Source organism: Callithrix jacchus, chromosome X, assembly GCF_049354715.1.
Source record: "Callithrix jacchus isolate 240 chromosome X, calJac240_pri, whole genome shotgun sequence".
Taxonomy (NCBI): domain Eukaryota; kingdom Metazoa; phylum Chordata; class Mammalia; order Primates; family Cebidae; genus Callithrix; species Callithrix jacchus.
This window is the reverse complement of record NC_133524.1, coordinates 135569842-135587576: the sequence shown is the minus strand read 5'-3', so window position 1 is coordinate 135587576 and position 17735 is coordinate 135569842. Positions and strand designations below refer to the sequence as shown.

Below are 17735 nucleotides of genomic sequence, written 5' to 3'. Positions count from 1 at the left end.
CGGCATTATTCACCACGCAAGAAATTTGCTAGTGGTATCAGTCCTCCTAAATGCATGTTAAGTGTATGCATTTCGGGGAGTAGAATGAGTTACTGACTCACTTCTCATGAAATGAAATGGCCTCATTGGGAAGGGTGTGAAAGAAAAAAATTCATTCTGGGGTCAGTTTCCTGTTTCTGAAAATGCAGATCAAATTTGCACCTATTTTCTTGGAACGTTTTCAGACTAGAGAATGTGGTCTTGGACTCTATAAAGGCAGATATCTTGCTTTTGCAGGGAATACAAATACTAGTGATACAAAAATACTAGTGACACAAAAACACTAGTGATACACTTAGGAAGCTTATAAAGGGTGTAGAAAGAAAATGTGCACTGAGAGGAACCTGGTGCATATCTAAGGCCAAAATTATTAAACCAGGCCTGACTCTTTTACAATCTAAAAGGTAATCCTTTGACCAAGTGTTGCGTCATAGGCTCTAAACTGGAATCTCTTGTCTTCATTAAGGGGTTTTGAACATCTGAAGAATATTTGCAACTGATTCAGTTCTCTTTGGAAATCAAAGAGTAAAGAGCAGTGACTTTGATTCTTCTGTCTGTCTCTGTGTAGACAGCTTGGAAGTCAGACCCTCACCAGGGGCAGACCAAGAAATGAAACAGAAGCTAATTCACTGATAATTGGTGGACATTAGCCAGTTTAACCTGTAAATATTTATATTGTATCTCAGTCTGAAACCTATAAGTTTTACATGGTGTTTATTTAGATACAACGTGAGTATCCATATTAAAATACATTTTTGTATTTCGGGTATGATTTAACACTGTTTTCATTTTACTAGCATATATAGTCGAGTAGCTATTCCCAAGGCTTTAGTATTTTAAACTAAGCCCATAAAAATAAAATCACTAAGCTATTAGATGTTTTTCTTTGAAACTTTTCTTAGGGCTGTTGTTTCTTTAGTCTTCCCTGGAAGTAGATTTGATTTAAGACGTTCGCTGCTTTTCTGAGGCTCTAACTTGAGTTCATTTTGTTATGTGGTGACCACAGTTCTGGATGACGCCCCCCCTGGCACACAGGAATACATTATGTTACGTCAAGATTCCATCCAATCTGCGGAATTAAAGAAAAAAGAGTCCCCCTTTCGTGCTAAGTGTCACGAAATCTTCTGCTGCCCGCTGAAGCAAGTACACCACAAAGAGAACACAGAGCCGGAAGGTTTGTGCACGACAGACGCGTGTTTTGCTTGTTTTCTCTCATTCTTCTTTCTTTCTCTTTGTTTTGGATTGTGCATTGCCCTCTGGTGTGCTGTGTGTTGTTCAGGCCCTGCCATAGCTAGGAGGCCCCCTGGCTGGCTGGTGAATGTTTTATACAGTCTCAGATGGGATGCTGTATAATATGGTCATCTCTAGCACAGCACATAGTGTCACCCTGCTTTTCACAGCCGAAACATTTTCAGTTGCTGTCATTGTACTGCCCCATTTGGGCTGCCAAAGTTGCTTGCTTCTGTAGCCAACATCTAGCCAAGTCTGTTTCCATCACCTTGCATTCCTGAAGCAGCAGTCAGCTGAGGAATGAAACTTCTAAAATGAAATAATGAGAAGATTGTTTCAATAATGTTCAACTTTCCTTCACTCCATAAAGCTTCTGCATTGCACTCGAAGAATGCTCATGATCTACTTAGTTTGCTGAAGCAGGCCCAGATTACCTATATAATGCACGCCCTGTTGCACTCTGCCATAGTAAAATGCATGCCTCAAGGAAACTATGAGTAGTTTGTTTCTTTCTTTTCAGCTCAAGTACAGGTTTGGACAACTCTACTTCCTGTTACTTAAACTGAGGTTAATAAGGTACTCATTGTAATCCATATCACAAATATATCTTCAAAGTATTTCATCTGGCTAGAAAGGGTATTTATTCATTGTTTTCAACATTTTCGCATCTATCAAAGAGGAATATTTTTCACATTACAAATAAAATGTGGTAAATTTATTGCCACCTGTTTACATTTTAGCTTCCAAAATAACATCTGAGAATTATAATGTAAATGCCAATTAAATACTTACTATTAAACAGCCCATGTTTCCCTCACATTAAATACCATTGAGGCAGTTTACCAATGAATAACATTTGGAAGTGACAAAATTCACCTGTTCTTTGGCAGTCGTGGTTCTTTTACATTAATGGTTCTTGTATAATTTCTAAAAGCAACCTTGTTTCTATTTCAAGTTGCCCTTTTGCATCATTATGGGAATCTTTATCATATTTGTCTTTCTAATCTGGGAAAGACTGGCATGTGGGTTAAAGTTTTGTGTGTAAATAAATTTCTCCAAATGCACTTTAGTCCATAGTTTTGGAAGCAAAACGTTACAACTTAAAGTTTCCCCTTTCTTCTTTCCAAATAGAGTTTTAGACAACCATTGGCAGAAAATGAGAAGCCTACATGTATCTGTGTTTAATTCAGCAATAGAATAGAGTATTTGTATTTATATTCTACCCATACTTTTGGTATCTAAACTATCTACTTTGAGTGTGACTACTGACATCCACACATACTCATCTGGAGGTATAAATGGTGGACCTTTACAGTGAGTAAAATCAATCATTTGGTTTTTTAGTGGAGAAGATACCAACTTTATTTTGCACTTTAATGAAACAAAGAATTTTAACCAGTGACAATTACTGTAATATATACTACATGCCAATATTTTCTGCTTTCTTTTCTCTAAAAATTATATAAACACACACACACACACACACACACACACACACACACACACACAGTTTTTGTACTTGCAAATCAGCCTGAGCAACAAAATTTGGTTTCATTAAGAAAAATAAGCCCGTTAAGAAGCAGCTGGTTAAATTCAGTCAAGCAATCAGTTACAAAATTAAAATATTTTAACAATATTTCAGATTTTAAAAAACAGTTGAATAAAGACCTCATTCGTTTCATTATTACATATAATTTTGACAGGATTTGTTAATTTTCAAGTACCATCTGGAGTGTATTGTAAATACTGTTATGAATGTTTTCAGATATAGAGAATTCTTTTTTTGTTGCATTTTAGGTTTTGGGGTACATGTGAAGAACATGCAAGATTGTTGCATAGGTACACACATGGCAGTGTGATTTGCTGCCTTCCTCCCCATCACCTATATCTGGCATTTCTCCCCATGCTCTCTCTCCCCAACTCCCCACCCCCTGCTGTCCCTCCCCTATTTACCCCCAACAGACCCCAGTGTGTGATGCTCCCCTCCCTGTGTCCATGTGTTCTCATTGTTCAACACCCACCTATATGTGAGAACATGTGGTGTTTAATTTTCTGTTCTTGTGTCAGTTTGCTGAGAATGATGGTTTCCAGGTTCATCCATGTCCCTACAAAGGACAGGAACTCATCATTTTTGATGGCTGCATAATATTCCATGGTATATATATGCCACATTTTCCCTGTCCAGAATTCTTAAGAGAATAGGTAGCAGTTGAACTCTCTTATACAAAGTTTGGTAGTTTTGGATCTGTCATTTCATCCACATATTGAGCTGTTGCCAGTGTGTTTAATGTGGCTGCCATCCTTTCACTTGTGTACTGTGATGATGGGCATTGTCTTCATTCAGATTGGAGATTTTCCTTAGTCTTGCCATCCTTCCAGGTCCTCCTGCCAGAACATCAAAGCTAATATTTCTCTCTTTATTCTTATGAATTATTTGTAACCAATATTAAAGTTAGAGGTTTTCTGGGATGATATTTAAATACTATTTGCAATCTTACTATACCCCTTCAAACAAGATCCCAGAATCTAATGGGACCTTAAAATGAAAACACTTGATCTCTACACAAATTACCAGGATCCAGAAGACTTTAGATGGGGGCAAAAGAAAACATGCCGTGGAGCAGACCTTGGATAAATAGGGAAACATGGCCAAGAAATTAACATGCTTACTTCATGTAGGATGTCGAAGCTCATCATTTCCAGGAGGTGAAGTAACTGTGAGTTTGGAAGGGTTCACTGGTCATTCTGGCAACGTGGAATATTTTTGCAGAACTGTTTTTTAATTGCTGTAAGTTACAGTGTTCACTTCCCTCTTAAAGTTGTTGTAACATTTTCTTTTAATTAGTAGAAATAAAAGACCTTTTTTTTAAAACAAATGAAGTGTTTTGCATTTAAACTATGTCTATACATTGAAATATTTTATTGTTATATGAAGCATTTTGAGGAGATAGTCCCTGTCATGGTCTCTGTGCCAAAACGTGGAACCTTAATTGACCTTGGCTATGGATGCCCACCAATTCTGCAGCAGGTGAAGGCAGTGGACATAGTGGTTAAGCCATACATTGTTTGGTCTGTGCAATGCCAGCATGCTAGTATAACCTCTTCTAATGAGGTTGTTTTTTATACAATGTTAAAAACCCCAAATGAAAAATTAAAAAAAATATTTAAACCTTTTGGGGAAATAAATGTTTGAATTGTATGAGCTTTATAAATGATTAATTAAATCAACCAGTTTATATATATTATGATACAGTTGGAATTACTAAATTGATGAAAATCAGCCAACTCTTTTTTTTATTAGTTTAGATAAAGACTTGCTTTTTCTCTTGGTTGGCAGTGGTTTATAAGGGCTGAGCTATTTTCATAGTTTATGACCTCTTAAGATTTGGTACAGATAATTTAACATTATTTATAGCCACCCATCTTTTAAAAAATATTTTTGTATTATGTCCAGGGACTTAGAATCCATGTAAAATAATACACAGAGGGACTGAAATATCTCGTTGGCTTTTCAGGATACATGAAGGCCAAATTACACTTTGCCAAAATCAGGTTTCTATTTATGAATATCCAATTCCAGAATTAATTCTTTAATCTGTTCCAAATACTTGTGATTTTCAGTGATATGATTATTTCTATAAAAAACACTTATGATATAATGTTATGTGAGTACTGGAATGTGGCTGAAGAAGTTCACACAAGTATCTGAGAATCTAACTTGGCCCAGTACCCGCAATGTTCTTTGTTTAAGAAAGCCACATGGAGAGTGGAGATCATTACCGAAATCTTTTTCTTACTGTTCCAGGAGCCTTTTGGCAAAACAAAGTATAATCTTCATAGCTTTATTCTTTTGTTGATTTTATTTTTCTATGCCATGTGTGCCAAAATGAAATCACTGATTTAGAGTAACTCCTCGAAGCCGATCTAATATTAGTATAGTTTCCATTTCCTAAATGCCACTCCCTGGGCTTTTACTGATGTTCAAAGATTGTTAAAGAGGATAACTCTGAGATATACATGCTTGCAAGTAGATCATGTTGGAAATATACAGAGAAAAATTAATCATGGAATCCCAGTGTTTGCTTTTAGGGTTAAAAATTCTTATTACAATAGTAAATGTGAAGAAGTTAATGCAACATGGGAAAGTAGTACAGAGCTTGGTGATTTGTCACCATCTTTTGATCAGGCTCTTTGGCTCTTTCCTATAGTCTTGTTTTCATGTGATTACACACATGCTTGTGTGCATGCGTGCACGCACACACACACACACACACACACACATTCTGTCTCCCTTAGGGCATTTGTAACCTTTTTATTCAGAGAGGCATCCAGCTATTGTGGCTTTGGAGAAGAGAATCTGTGCTTGAGGCTGGTGATAAAGCATGGCAACTTCCACCAACCAAGAGAAGGCAAAATTACATGTTAAATGTTAGGGGAGGTTATTTGTAACGACCATGTCTGTTACTCCGATAATGCCTTGGTTTGTTCCAAAAAGAGCATATATCACCATGAATATCAGTCTTGCCTTAATGATGGGAGAGGAAGAAGTCAGAGGAATGTGAAGGAACATGCTGAGGGAAATGTTTTTCATCTTCATGTTTTTTCAACTTTGTTGTTTCCTGTTGTGCCTTCCACGTCTTAATACTAACTTTCCCTTTGAGAAAAATGTGTCATTATTAATTTGAATTAGTAGTTAAATAAAACTAAACTACTGTTATCAAATCTTTTTGTCACTAAACTAGAGTTGGGTAATAAACTCTGATGCTTTTCAGCTGAAAATATCTTGACTTTTGGGAAAGACATAACTAGGTTCCATGTCTGTCGCCTTGAGAATAATTGAGGGGGTATTCCTATTCTATTACAAAAGTATGGGGCCTTGGTTTGCATTTCTCTAATGATCAGTGATGATGAGCTTTTATTTTTTTCTAATATGTTTGTTGGCCGCATAAATGTCTCCTTTTGGAAAGTGTCTGTTCATGTCTTTTGTCCACTTTTTAATGGAGTTGTTTGTTTTTTCCTTGTAAATTTGTTTAAGTTCCTTGTAGTCTCTGGATATTAGACCTTTGTCAGATGGACAGATTGCAAACATTTTCTCCCATTCTGTAGGTTGTCTATTCACTCTGATGATAGTTTCTTTTGCTGTGCAGAAGCACTTTAGTTTAATTCGATGCCATTTGTCAATGTTTTCTTTTTGTTGTAGTTGCTTTTGAGGTTTTCATTTTGAAATCTTTGTCCATGCTTATGTCCTAAATGGCATTGCCTAGATTTTCTTCTAGAATTTTTATAGTTTTTGGTTTTACATTTAAGTCTTTAATCCATCCTGAGTTAATTTTTGTGTTAGGTATAAGGAAGAGGTCCAGTTCTAGTTTTCTGCATATGGCTAGCCTGCTCTCCCAGCACCATTTATTAAGTAGGGAATCCTTTCCCCATTCCTTGTTTTTCTTGGTTAGTCAAAGATCAGATGGTTGTAGGTGTGTGGTTTTATTTCTGAGTCTTTATTCTGTTCCATTGTTGTATGTGTCTGCTTTTGTACCAGTATCATGCTGTTTTGGTTACTACAGCCTTGTAGTATAGTTTGAAGTTGAGTAGTATGATGCCTCTAGCTTTATTATTTTTGCTTAGAATTGTCTTGGCTATGCAGACTCTTTTTTAGTTCCATATGAATTGTAATTTTTTTTTCTAATTCAGTGAATAATGTAAATGTCAGATTAATGGGAATAACATTGAATCTATAAATTACTTTGGGCAGTATGGCCATTTTAAACCTACTTATTTTTTCTATCCATGAGCATGGAATGTTTTCCCATTGGTTTGTGTCCTCTGATTTTTTTTTTTTTTTTTGAGCAGTGGTTTATAGTTCCCTTGAAGAGGTCCTTCACTTCCCTTTGTTAGCTGTATTCCTAGGTATTTTATTATTTTGGTAGAAATCGTGAATGGGAGTTCATTCATGATTTCACTCTCTGCTTGTCTGTTGTTGATATATAGGAATACTTGTGAATTTTGCACATTGATTTTGGATCCTGAGACTTTGCTGAAGTTGCTTATCAGTTTAAGAAGCTTTTGGGCTGAGACAATGGGGTTTTCTAGATATAAGATCCCATCATTTGCAAAGAAAGACAATTTGAATCTGAATACACTTTATTTCTTTCTCTTGCCTGATTGCCCGGGCCAGAACTTCTAATACTATGATGAAAAGGAGTGGTGACAGAAGACATCCTTATCTTGTGTGGTTTTCATGGAGAATGAAATAGCTTTTGCCCATTCAGAATGATATTGGCTGTGGGTTTGTCATAAATCACTCTTATTATTTTGAGTTATGTTCCTTCAATAAATCATTTATTGTGAGTTTTTAGCATGAATGGGTGTTGACTTTTATTGAAGACCTTTTCTGCATCATTAGAGAAATGCAAATCAAAAGCACAATGAGATACCATCTCATGCCAGTCAGAATGGCAATTATTAAAATGTTCAGAAACAACAGATGCTGGTGAGGCTGTGGAGAAACAGGAATGCTTTTCCGCTGCTGGTAGGAGTGTAAATTAGTTCAACCATTGTGGAAGACAGTGTGGCAATTCCTCAAAGACCTAGAGTCAGAAATACCATTTGACCCAGCAATCCCATTACTGGGTATATACTTAAAGGAATATAAATCATTCCATTATAAAGATACATGCATGTGTATGTTCACTGCAGCACAATTCACAGTAGCAAAGACATGGAATGAGCCCAAATGCCCATCAGTGATAGGCTGGATAAAGAAAATGTGGTACATATACACCGTAGAATACTATACAGCCATACAAAGGAATGAGATCATGTCATTTGCAGGGACATAGATGGAACTGGAAGCCATTATCCTCAGAAAACTAACACAGGAACAGAAAACCAAACACCACATGTTCTCACCTGTAAGTGGGAACTAAACAATGAGAACATGTGGACACAGACACAGGAGAGCAACACACACTGGAGCATGTAGGGGTGAAGGGTGGGGGGGAAGGGAGACTATCAGGAAAAATAATGCATTCTGGGCTTAATATCTTGGTGATGAGTTGATAGGTGCAGCAAACCACCATGGCATACATTTACCTATGTGACAAACCTGCATGTCCTGTACATGGACACTGAAACTAAAAATAAAAACAAAAGCATGGGACCATGTGTTCTGGTGACTCTAAGGAGATAAAAAGATTTATTCTCAACATTTTTATTTCAAAGTCACTTTTTTATTTCATCACTTAGGGCCACCCTGCCTTTCATATATGACCTGAAGGATGACAAAGTGACACCAGTTAATTTTCTTTGCTCATTGAAGCAAATGGCAGCATAATTGCAGAGTCACAAGAAAGATAAAAGTATTAGTCCAAATTAATGTCAGAAATCTGGTGGCCTTGGTCATTAGCAATGAGTAAACACTATCCTGTCCCCACAAAGTGTTTAATTCTGTTTCTCTTACAGTTTATGTCCTGATAACATTAGGAAACTCGCAATGGCAGTGAAACCCATTCTTTTTTCCCTCCTGTTTACCCTACCTTATGGCAGCAAACACAAAATGATGTCATATTTGGGGAATAGTTTCTACTCTCTAGAAAACTCATTGTCTAATTAAGGAAGTATGAATAGTAGCCAGTAATTCACTTTCATGGTAAGGTGAACATTTTATCATTCTCTTACTGAATATATGCATCTCCATTCAGTCTCCAGGCTGGCTTTTACAGTAGAAACTAATAACCATTCATTCTTTAAAATATCATTCACTTTTTAAACCAGCCAATCTCTCCTCTCCCTTGAGCTTATGTGTTCCAATCATGGTGGTGGTTTTCTTGAAACAAAGTTGTCTCTCCTTTTTAACTCTCTTTTTGATGTCTTCCTTAATAAATACTTGGAGCAGACATTTCTCCTGTATGAAGCCAGCACCAATGACCCGTTTCAGGCATTTCTGTTTAAAATGGCACTGCTCTGCGAAAGTGCTTTGAAAGGTCTACTAGATGAATGACAGCATGTGCTGGTGATTTTGATTTTAAAAAGTCAAAAGTCAAAGATACATGAAAACATCTGGAAATTATATATCCTTATGACTGCTGCCCCCTTCAAAGCCAAGACATCAAGGATTGTGTTGCCAACATGCTCCTGGGATGATGTCTCACCAACTTTTCTTGAGTTTTTTTCTCTTCCCAGCCAGTTGATAAACCACTTAAGAAATTCTGCCTTCTGGATCCAGCATGGTATGATCCAGCTAGACTATTTTCCATGTCCATAAAGGCATAGCCTGAAAGACTAGTTGATTCCCGAAATCATGCCCAATCCTGATGTTGGAAGTCTACCTCTACTAAGGAGATGCACAAGAATGTTCTGCTCCCTCTGCTCCAATTTTCACCCTGTGTTTTCTTTTAAATGACAATTCACTTGCCTGGTTGAAGAGAATGCAGGAAGTAACTATAATCTCTTTCACAGGTTTTTAAATAGTTATCAGATAAATGTTTTCCAATATATTTCATGCAACACTGATCATATATTTATGTAAAAAGACAGCATTTGTGGTCAAATATTTGTTTCCCAAATTACACATCATTCCTAGAGAGTAACAATGCATGAGTATATGAAAGATTTTAAAGAGCCTTGCAGGGTAGGAATCTGTCTACCTTAGGCAATTCAGTGGTAAACAGCATCTTCCAGCTACTGGACCCTTTTACTGATAATACAGATGAACATCCCCCAAGTAACACTTTGGGAAAAGCTCTGCTGGCTCTATGCAGTGTATTCTCATCAAAGATGACCTTTGTCAGGTAGCACACTTTTGAAAATGATTGCTGTTCTCTTCCTCTCTGACTCTCACCTACTATCTTTAGAGAAAGGCTACTTAAAGTATTGCTCATGTATCTCAACTTGTTTGTTATCAATCCATGACTAGATAAGGATCTTAAGCTAGAAGTAAATCACTGATTCCTTCATCAAGTATTGCTGTCTTGTGCTGAAAAATAATGTCAGCTGAACTAAATAAGAATTGTATTAAATAACATAGTTCACAAGCCAGTGCTAGGTCTGTTGACCATATTTTGAATAACACTGCTTTAGATTAGTGATTCTCAACTTTGGCTATACTTTGGAATCACCTAAGCACCTTTAAATACTAATGATGCCTGAGCCCAACATCAAACCAAAACCAGACAATCAATCAAACAAGAAAACCCTGCAAAATCTCTTGTTGTGCTTCTGGTCCCAAACATTTTAGATAAGAGATATTCAACCTTTAGTTATTAGTTTTTATATGGATGAAACATTTCTGTTCTATGTCCTTATTGTAAATTTTTCTATGTTACTTAAGAAGAAATAATTAAGTAAAAAGGACTTTATAGATGGAAAAAAAATTCCTCGTGGTGGTGGCTCAACAAAGGTACTTTTTATTTACATCTCCCTAAGTGATTCTAATGTGCTAACAGAGTTGGAATCACTGCCTTAGGAAATAATCACCTTGGCATAAGGTCTGTTGAGTGATGTCAGTGATCAGTCCAGGAATCTTATCATGCTGATTGCATGGACCTCTTCAAAAGGTGCCCTGTGATAGAGGGCACAGCTGCAGAGGCAACCTTTCTATGACCTTTAGAACTTTAGCCATATAAGGTATCCATCTTTCCCACTGCATGCACACACAAACTTTCTGAAGTTTCCTTACTTTTTTGCCACTCTGTGCTTTTAGAAAAATAATTAGGCTTCTCCATAAGTGCGTAGTAATCTGCCACCTTGTGACCAACATTCTTTCTTGCAAGCAATTGTTGCAACACCTGTTCTGCTCTCAGTATCTGATTCAGCTTGCAAATATGGGTCAAAGAGTTGCTCAGAAGCTGTGCATAACTGTACTTAAAGAAGACGATGGGGAAGAAGAAAAGGGTGTTTCAGTATGCCAGAAAAGTACTGACACTTCTTTTCTTGATTGCTATGCTCTAGAGTGAGATTACAAAGCTTGACTCAAGCAGCTTGTGACCTGGGTATGTGTCTCTGTGTTATACCAGAGGCTGTCATCATCGAGGCATTGCCCTCTTATCATCTAGATATAATCAGCTACTGCAGCATAAAAGTATTACAGCAGCCTGTATGTGAAAACTGACTCTGACATGATTAGGAGGCATTAATTGCTATCCATGTTTATAAATCATTCCTAACATTTTAAACTATGTGATTCTGGCATTCATGTCTTATACTCTACAGCATTTTTTAGTGTGCTTAAGAATAGCACCTTGAATAATGACCACTGGGAGAGTGTTAAACAAGAGACGTTATATTCTGCATTTTATCAGCACCTACCCTTGTCTCGCCTCATGGCCAATATTCACACTCACTCCAACACATGAAAATCACTTGTCCACTTCCACTCATGTGCTAGAAAATGTTTACTTACGAGCCCTAGCTATTTTAAGATATATATTTTCAGAAAAGCTCTAGGACAACCTTCAAGTGTGTCCAGCTTTGGAAGCAGCAAGTGTCCATTGGCCTAAAGGTTATATCTACAAAAGGGAAAGGGAAGAGAGCACACTTCCACTGGGCCACATCTTCAGTGACTGCACTGTGCATAGCCCTTTAGAAGCATGATCATGAAAACCTTGTCAGATAGGGTTGCTACCACCATTTCACAGATCAGCAAATGAAGATGCAGAAAGATTAAGTTGCTTCACCAGTACGTAGGAGAACTTGATTTAAGCCTAGTTTTACTGGCTTCTAAAATCCATGCCTTCTCCCCTCCATGGCTTCGCCATATGCTCAGTTTCCCCCATCTTGCTCTGTAAGTGCATTTGCTATCTAAAACAAATTTAGGGCTAAAAAGTAATCTTAAGTCTAAAGAAATAAAATTCTGTCCATAGTCCTTCCTCAGCTTTGTGAGAGCAACAGTTTGTCCTAAGCAGAAGGGACTTAGGAGGTACTTTCTAAGATTAGGAGGTTTGGCCTAAGATTAGGTAGAGTGCAGCACTCAAAAGGAGGAGATGAAATGACCCTTACCTTTAAGGAACTGCTGACTTGGTCCTAGCATACAAAGAAATAGTGGAGTGATTAATGAATAGTTAAATTGAATTTGAATGCAATAGATCTATACCTAGATAAAAGGTATGAAAAGGCCACTTGTCTACTCTGCTTTATTTAGGCTAGGGAACGTGCCTTTCCACCTATTCTCAGACTGCTATAAAGAAATACCTGAGACTGGGTAATTTATAAAGAAAATAGATTTAACTGGTTCATAGTTCTGCAGACTGTACAGGAAGCATGATGCTGGCATCTGCTTAGCTTCTGGGGAGGCCTCAGGAAACATTTAATCATGGCCAAAAGCAAAGCAAGAGCCAGGACATCACGTGACCAGAGCAAGAGGAAGAGAGAGCAGGGTGGAGGGTGCCACACATTTTTAAATGACTGGGTCTCGTGGGAACCCAGTCACTATCAGGAGAACAACACTGAACTGATGGTGCTAAACCCTTCATGAGAAATCTCCCTCATGACCCAATCACCTCCCACCAGTCCCCACCTCCAATACTGGGGATTGCAATTCAACATGAGATTTGGGTGGAGACACAGATCCAAACCATATTAACCTACAATAGTAAAAATGAGGAAATGCCATTTTTAATTATTCAATATCTGATTCCATTGATTAATTTTTTTCAGTGTAATAAAATTCCTACCACTGATGGGAGTATTACTAAGACTTGCCCTGAGCACTTTCCCAAGTCCAATAGGATTAGATATTACATATACATCTGGGTATTAGCAACAAATTATCTTTTATCACTTATGGGATCCCTACTCTCTAAGTAATTAATAATGAAAACAATAACTGATAGTTATCCAGAACTTAGTATTTGGAGTAGGGCTGTAAGGGTACGATCCCTTCATTCTCCATCATAAACCTTCACAGCCAACAGCCAGCACTATAACTAGAAAACAGATTAGTAAGAGAAAAGTGCAATACATTTATTACTATGAGGCACACACATGTTCATACAAAATATGAACTCAAAGAGAGGCCTACAGATTGAGGCGTAAATGCCTTCTTCATAGGGGGGAGGGAAATGAGAGTTGTAAGAGTAAATGATTTTCAGGAGAAATGAATAGGCCCAGTGCTCAGATAATGATTCAAAGAAACAAAGATTATCTTATGCAGATAGTTTCTTAGGTAATTTCTTGGAACTACTATTTTAAGATCTATAGTCTCAGAACAGCTCTAGGACAACTTTCAAACATGTCCAGCTTTGGAAACAGCAAAACCAAATCCACAAGGGGGAAAGGGAAGAGAGGACAAATCCACTGGCCCACTGCTAGATATAGTGAAAGCACTATGTATAGTCCCTTAAGAAGAGTGCATGAAAGGTCTGTCTGGGTATGGTGATGAGTCTTAGTCTCTTCTCCAGTGGTTGAGCTTTCTAGGTTATTTGATGAGATTCCTAGGGAGTGGGACTTAAGACAACTCTATTTCTTCTGCAAAGAAGCTTTTTTGCTCAGATAGGGAAATTCTGGAAAGAGTCCCTCCCTTCACTTTGCAGGAGAGTGGGGAGAAAAGTCAAGATTAGAGGGAGCATGATTCTGAGGCAGCCTCTCACGTCTCTCAGCATGCCAAAGTGTCAGTCTTCAGGGTGTCAGTTTCTGATCCCCAAACAGTGTCAAACACTTTACCTAACATCATCTTAATTCTCACAGTGATTTTTGAAGGTAAGTAGGTTGGTATTTTTTTCTCTTCATTTTGTAGATGAGGAAACAAATACCCAGAGGTGAAACAACTTGTTCAAGGTCACCTGGCTGGAAAATGGTAAAAACAATATGGAAATGCAGCTTATCTCACTCCAAAGTCCATGATCTTTCAGTTACATGGAAATGTATTTCAAACCAAGGTTTGCTGTAGCAGGGCTCCCCATTCGTTCTCTAGTTATGCTGGTTGTAGCTTATTGAAACACATTGCCTGATCTACCAAGTAACCAAAAGTGGAGGGATCTTGTATTTACTGTCAGAAAAACAATAAAGAGTTGGCTTGTTCTTAAAAGAGGAATTTATAGATTTAATTTTAATTTTTTTAGGGCAAATTGCTATCACATTTGACTTGGTCAAAATACTTTACAATCTACATTGTCAGAGTTGGAATCTATTCACTCTGCTGGTTTAAGTTTCTCAGCCACAGGGCAGTTCTTGATTTCTTCCATCTCAAAACCTTGTCTCACACAATATCTTCTGGTGACCTAACACCTGCATGACAAAACTGTCATTACAAAATGAGAAGTAACTTAAGGCACATGAGGATTAAGTCCTGCTCACTGGATTGGGTCACTGTTAAGACACTATTCTTTACAGTTTGCACAAGGAGTGGGATTGCATGCAATGGTCCATTTTCCTCCAAAAGCATGAAGAAGGAGGACCCAGCAATTTTCATGATGTATTCTGTGGAGGAGATTCTATACTGTGCTTTAGTTAGATACTTAGCTAACAAGTTTTAACATCTTTTATGTGCTAGTTATTTCAGGTTTATTATTGCTAATCTTCCCAACCACCCCATAAAGTGTGTGTCATCAGTCTTGAAAGGCACATGGGAAATGAGTGTAGAGATGTGACATTTTCATTCAGAGTCACACAGCTAATTGGTGTCTTGATTGAGATTTGAAGCCAAGTCTATTTAGCTCCCAAGCCTGATCTTTTCTGCCATACTGTGCTGTCTCAGCTCTTCTTATATCCTGATTCCTTTTAGGCATAAGAAACAAGAGCTCAGCACTGTCTGACCCAGTGTTGGCAAGAGCTTAGATATAGAAGAAAACTGTAGAACTATCTTTAACCTCTCAGCAGGGTATACTTACCCAGTGCATCCAATGAAGGACTTCCTTTGTGTGCTTCCCACATCCTGGTTTGATTGTTGGGATACACAGTAGGCAAGGAGTTAAAGCAGAATTATTGAGATCTGTCATATATCTCTTCTCTTTATTTGCTTATATGAACATTTACTCACTTCAATTCCTCCTTGAGCGCAGAGATAGAATCTCAAGTGCAGGTCATTTTTCCTGAAATGCTTGCTTAAATGGTGTCATGTTTCAAACACATAGTTCAGTGGAACCACTAGGCCTTTAGACAGCCTTATTCTGCCATGAGCTGACTCCCCAAGAAAAGGACAGGGGTGATGCAAAGTTCTGGGAGTGCTGTGTTTCTGAGAAGCAGTGCACGCAAGTAGAGAAAGCCCATTTTAGGTCATCCAGATTTGGGCACTCCTAGTGGGAGCTCAGAGATTTCATTCTTGCTCTGAATTTTTGTGTTCTCCTTGGATTGTGGTGATCTTTTTTTTCTCTCTTTCTTTTGCTTTCTTTCTTTCTTTCTTTCTTTCTTTCTTTCTTTCTTTCTTTCTTTCTTTCTTCTTTCTTTCTTTCTTTCTCTCTCTCTCTTTCTTTCTTTCTTTCTTCTTCTTTTTCTTTCTTTTCTTTTCTTTTTTTGAGACAAAGTTTCTCTCTTGTTGCCAAGGCTGGAGTGCAATGGCATGATCTCAGCTCACTACGACCTCCACCTCCCAGGTTCAAGCAATTCTCCTGCCGCAGCCTCCAAAGTAGCTGGGATTACAGGCATGCGGCCACCATGCCTGGCTAATTTTTGTATTTTTAGTAGAGAAGGGGTTTTGCCATGTTGGTCAGACTGGTCTGGAACTCCTGACCTCAGGTAATCCACCCACCTTGGCCTGCCAAAGTGCTGGGATTACAGGTATGAGCCACCACGCCCGGCTGGACTTTGGTGATCTTTTACACTGAGAGAAGTGGCATCCTTTTTCCAATAGTCTGTCAACAAATACAGGAAGATTCTAGGAACTGACACATCCATATTGACATTATTTGCTTCTTCTCTTTCTCTTTCCATGTGTGAGCACAGGTGACTTGTCCTGAATTGGGTGTAGAATCTTCACAGAGAACCTCAGTGGGGCAGGAGCTATCTCAGTTGAGCTCCACCAGAGACCTGCCATTGCCTTCATAATGGCACAGTTGATTCTGTCCCTTCCAAAAGCACAAAACAATAGAACAAGGGAAACATGCCCCTTTGTGATCACTAGCTGCCATTCAAGGAAAACACACGCACACACACACACACACACACACACACACACACGGACAAATACTACTATTTAAAATAGTTTATTTGTGGGGAAAACACTTAAAAACAGCGTTGTGCAGCTCACATGGTCCCTCTATGATACATCCAGCCCAGCAAAGCCCAGATTAATCACAGCCGTATATGGGCTCAAGCAAGCCATTCATACAGTGAGGATATTTGTCTAGCAGACTACCTCAGGCTGTGAACAAAAGTGGGTTCTTTTCAACCAATAAGGAAGGAACTAAGGGCATTTCAAAAAGTGGGGATTGTAGAAGCTGCCAGCAAGTAACTTTTCTCTTATGTTCCTTCTTCAGCCATTTCTCCTCTGTATTCACTTGATTTTTCTTGGTGAAGGTAGCATTTGGAATCCATTTTAGAAGATCGTGAACTAATTCAGTAAATATCTCATTGGCATACATGGTAAGCTGTTCACTAAGTAGATAATTGACTAAATGGACCCAGAATATTTAGTGAGGGAGGAAAAAATCACAAAGCAAATAAGAATAGTTTAGAAACCTTTTCCTCTAGTGCCACATTTTTCTTTGTGAATGGCTGCTGGTGTATTAAAAGTGGTCTATCTCCCTTCCCAATCAGGACATCATTTAAATATACAACCTTCATTGCATCTGTACTTAATAGAGCTTTATTAAATGGATGCCATAAGCATAGCAATGTGTCTGTCAACAGTAAGTGTTCAATTAATATTTATTTATTTATTTATTTATTTTTTAAATTAACTACATCTGATTTTATTACAACCAGGTGGTAGTTATAATTATTTTGTTATGATGGAATTTATAGTATATATGTAATTTTAAATGGATTATAAAGTAAAAATATGATGATTTCATAATTTAGAAACTTTTTTCTATATGAACATATTTTATCATTTTTACTTTGCTGAAAAGTTTTATTTTATTTTATTTTATTTTTTTAAATTTTTTACTGCATTTTAGGTTTTGGGGTACATGAGCAGAACATGCAAAACAGTTGCGTAGGTACACACACGGCAGTGTGTTTTGCTTCCTTTCTCCCCTTCACCCACATTTCTCCCCAGGCTATGCCTCCCCACCACCCCCTCCCACTGGCCCTCTCCTTTTCCCCCCAATAGACCCCAGTGTTTAGTACTCCCCTCCCTGTGTCCATGTGTTCTCATTTTTCATCACCCGCCTATGAGTGAAAATATGCGGTGTTTCATTTTCTGTTTTTCTGTCAGTTTGCTGAGAATGATGTTCTCCAGATTCATCCATGTCCCTACAAACGACACAAACTCATCATTTCTGATTGCTGCATAATATTCCATGGTGTATATGTGCCACATTTTTCCAATCCAGTCTATCGTCAATGGGCATTTGGGTTGATTCCAGGTCTTTGCT

The 17735-nt window shown here is 37.8% G+C and overlaps 1 protein-coding gene across 3 annotated transcripts in view; it reads left to right on the top strand.

Moving 5' to 3' along the window:
- The window catches only part of FGF13 (fibroblast growth factor 13), a 597768-nt gene that overhangs the window by 359206 nt on the left and 220827 nt on the right, over nucleotides 1-17735 (top strand). For 2 of the 3 annotated variants that reach the window (XM_035288732.3, XM_035288731.3), the window contains exon 3: nucleotides 1046-1213. The exons of the other annotated variant lie outside the window; for it this stretch is intronic. In XM_035288732.3, the coding sequence (XP_035144623.1) occupies nucleotides 1046-1213 (168 nt within the window). The remainder of the gene's footprint in view (nucleotides 1-1045; nucleotides 1214-17735) is intronic. 3 annotated transcript variants of the gene reach the window in all.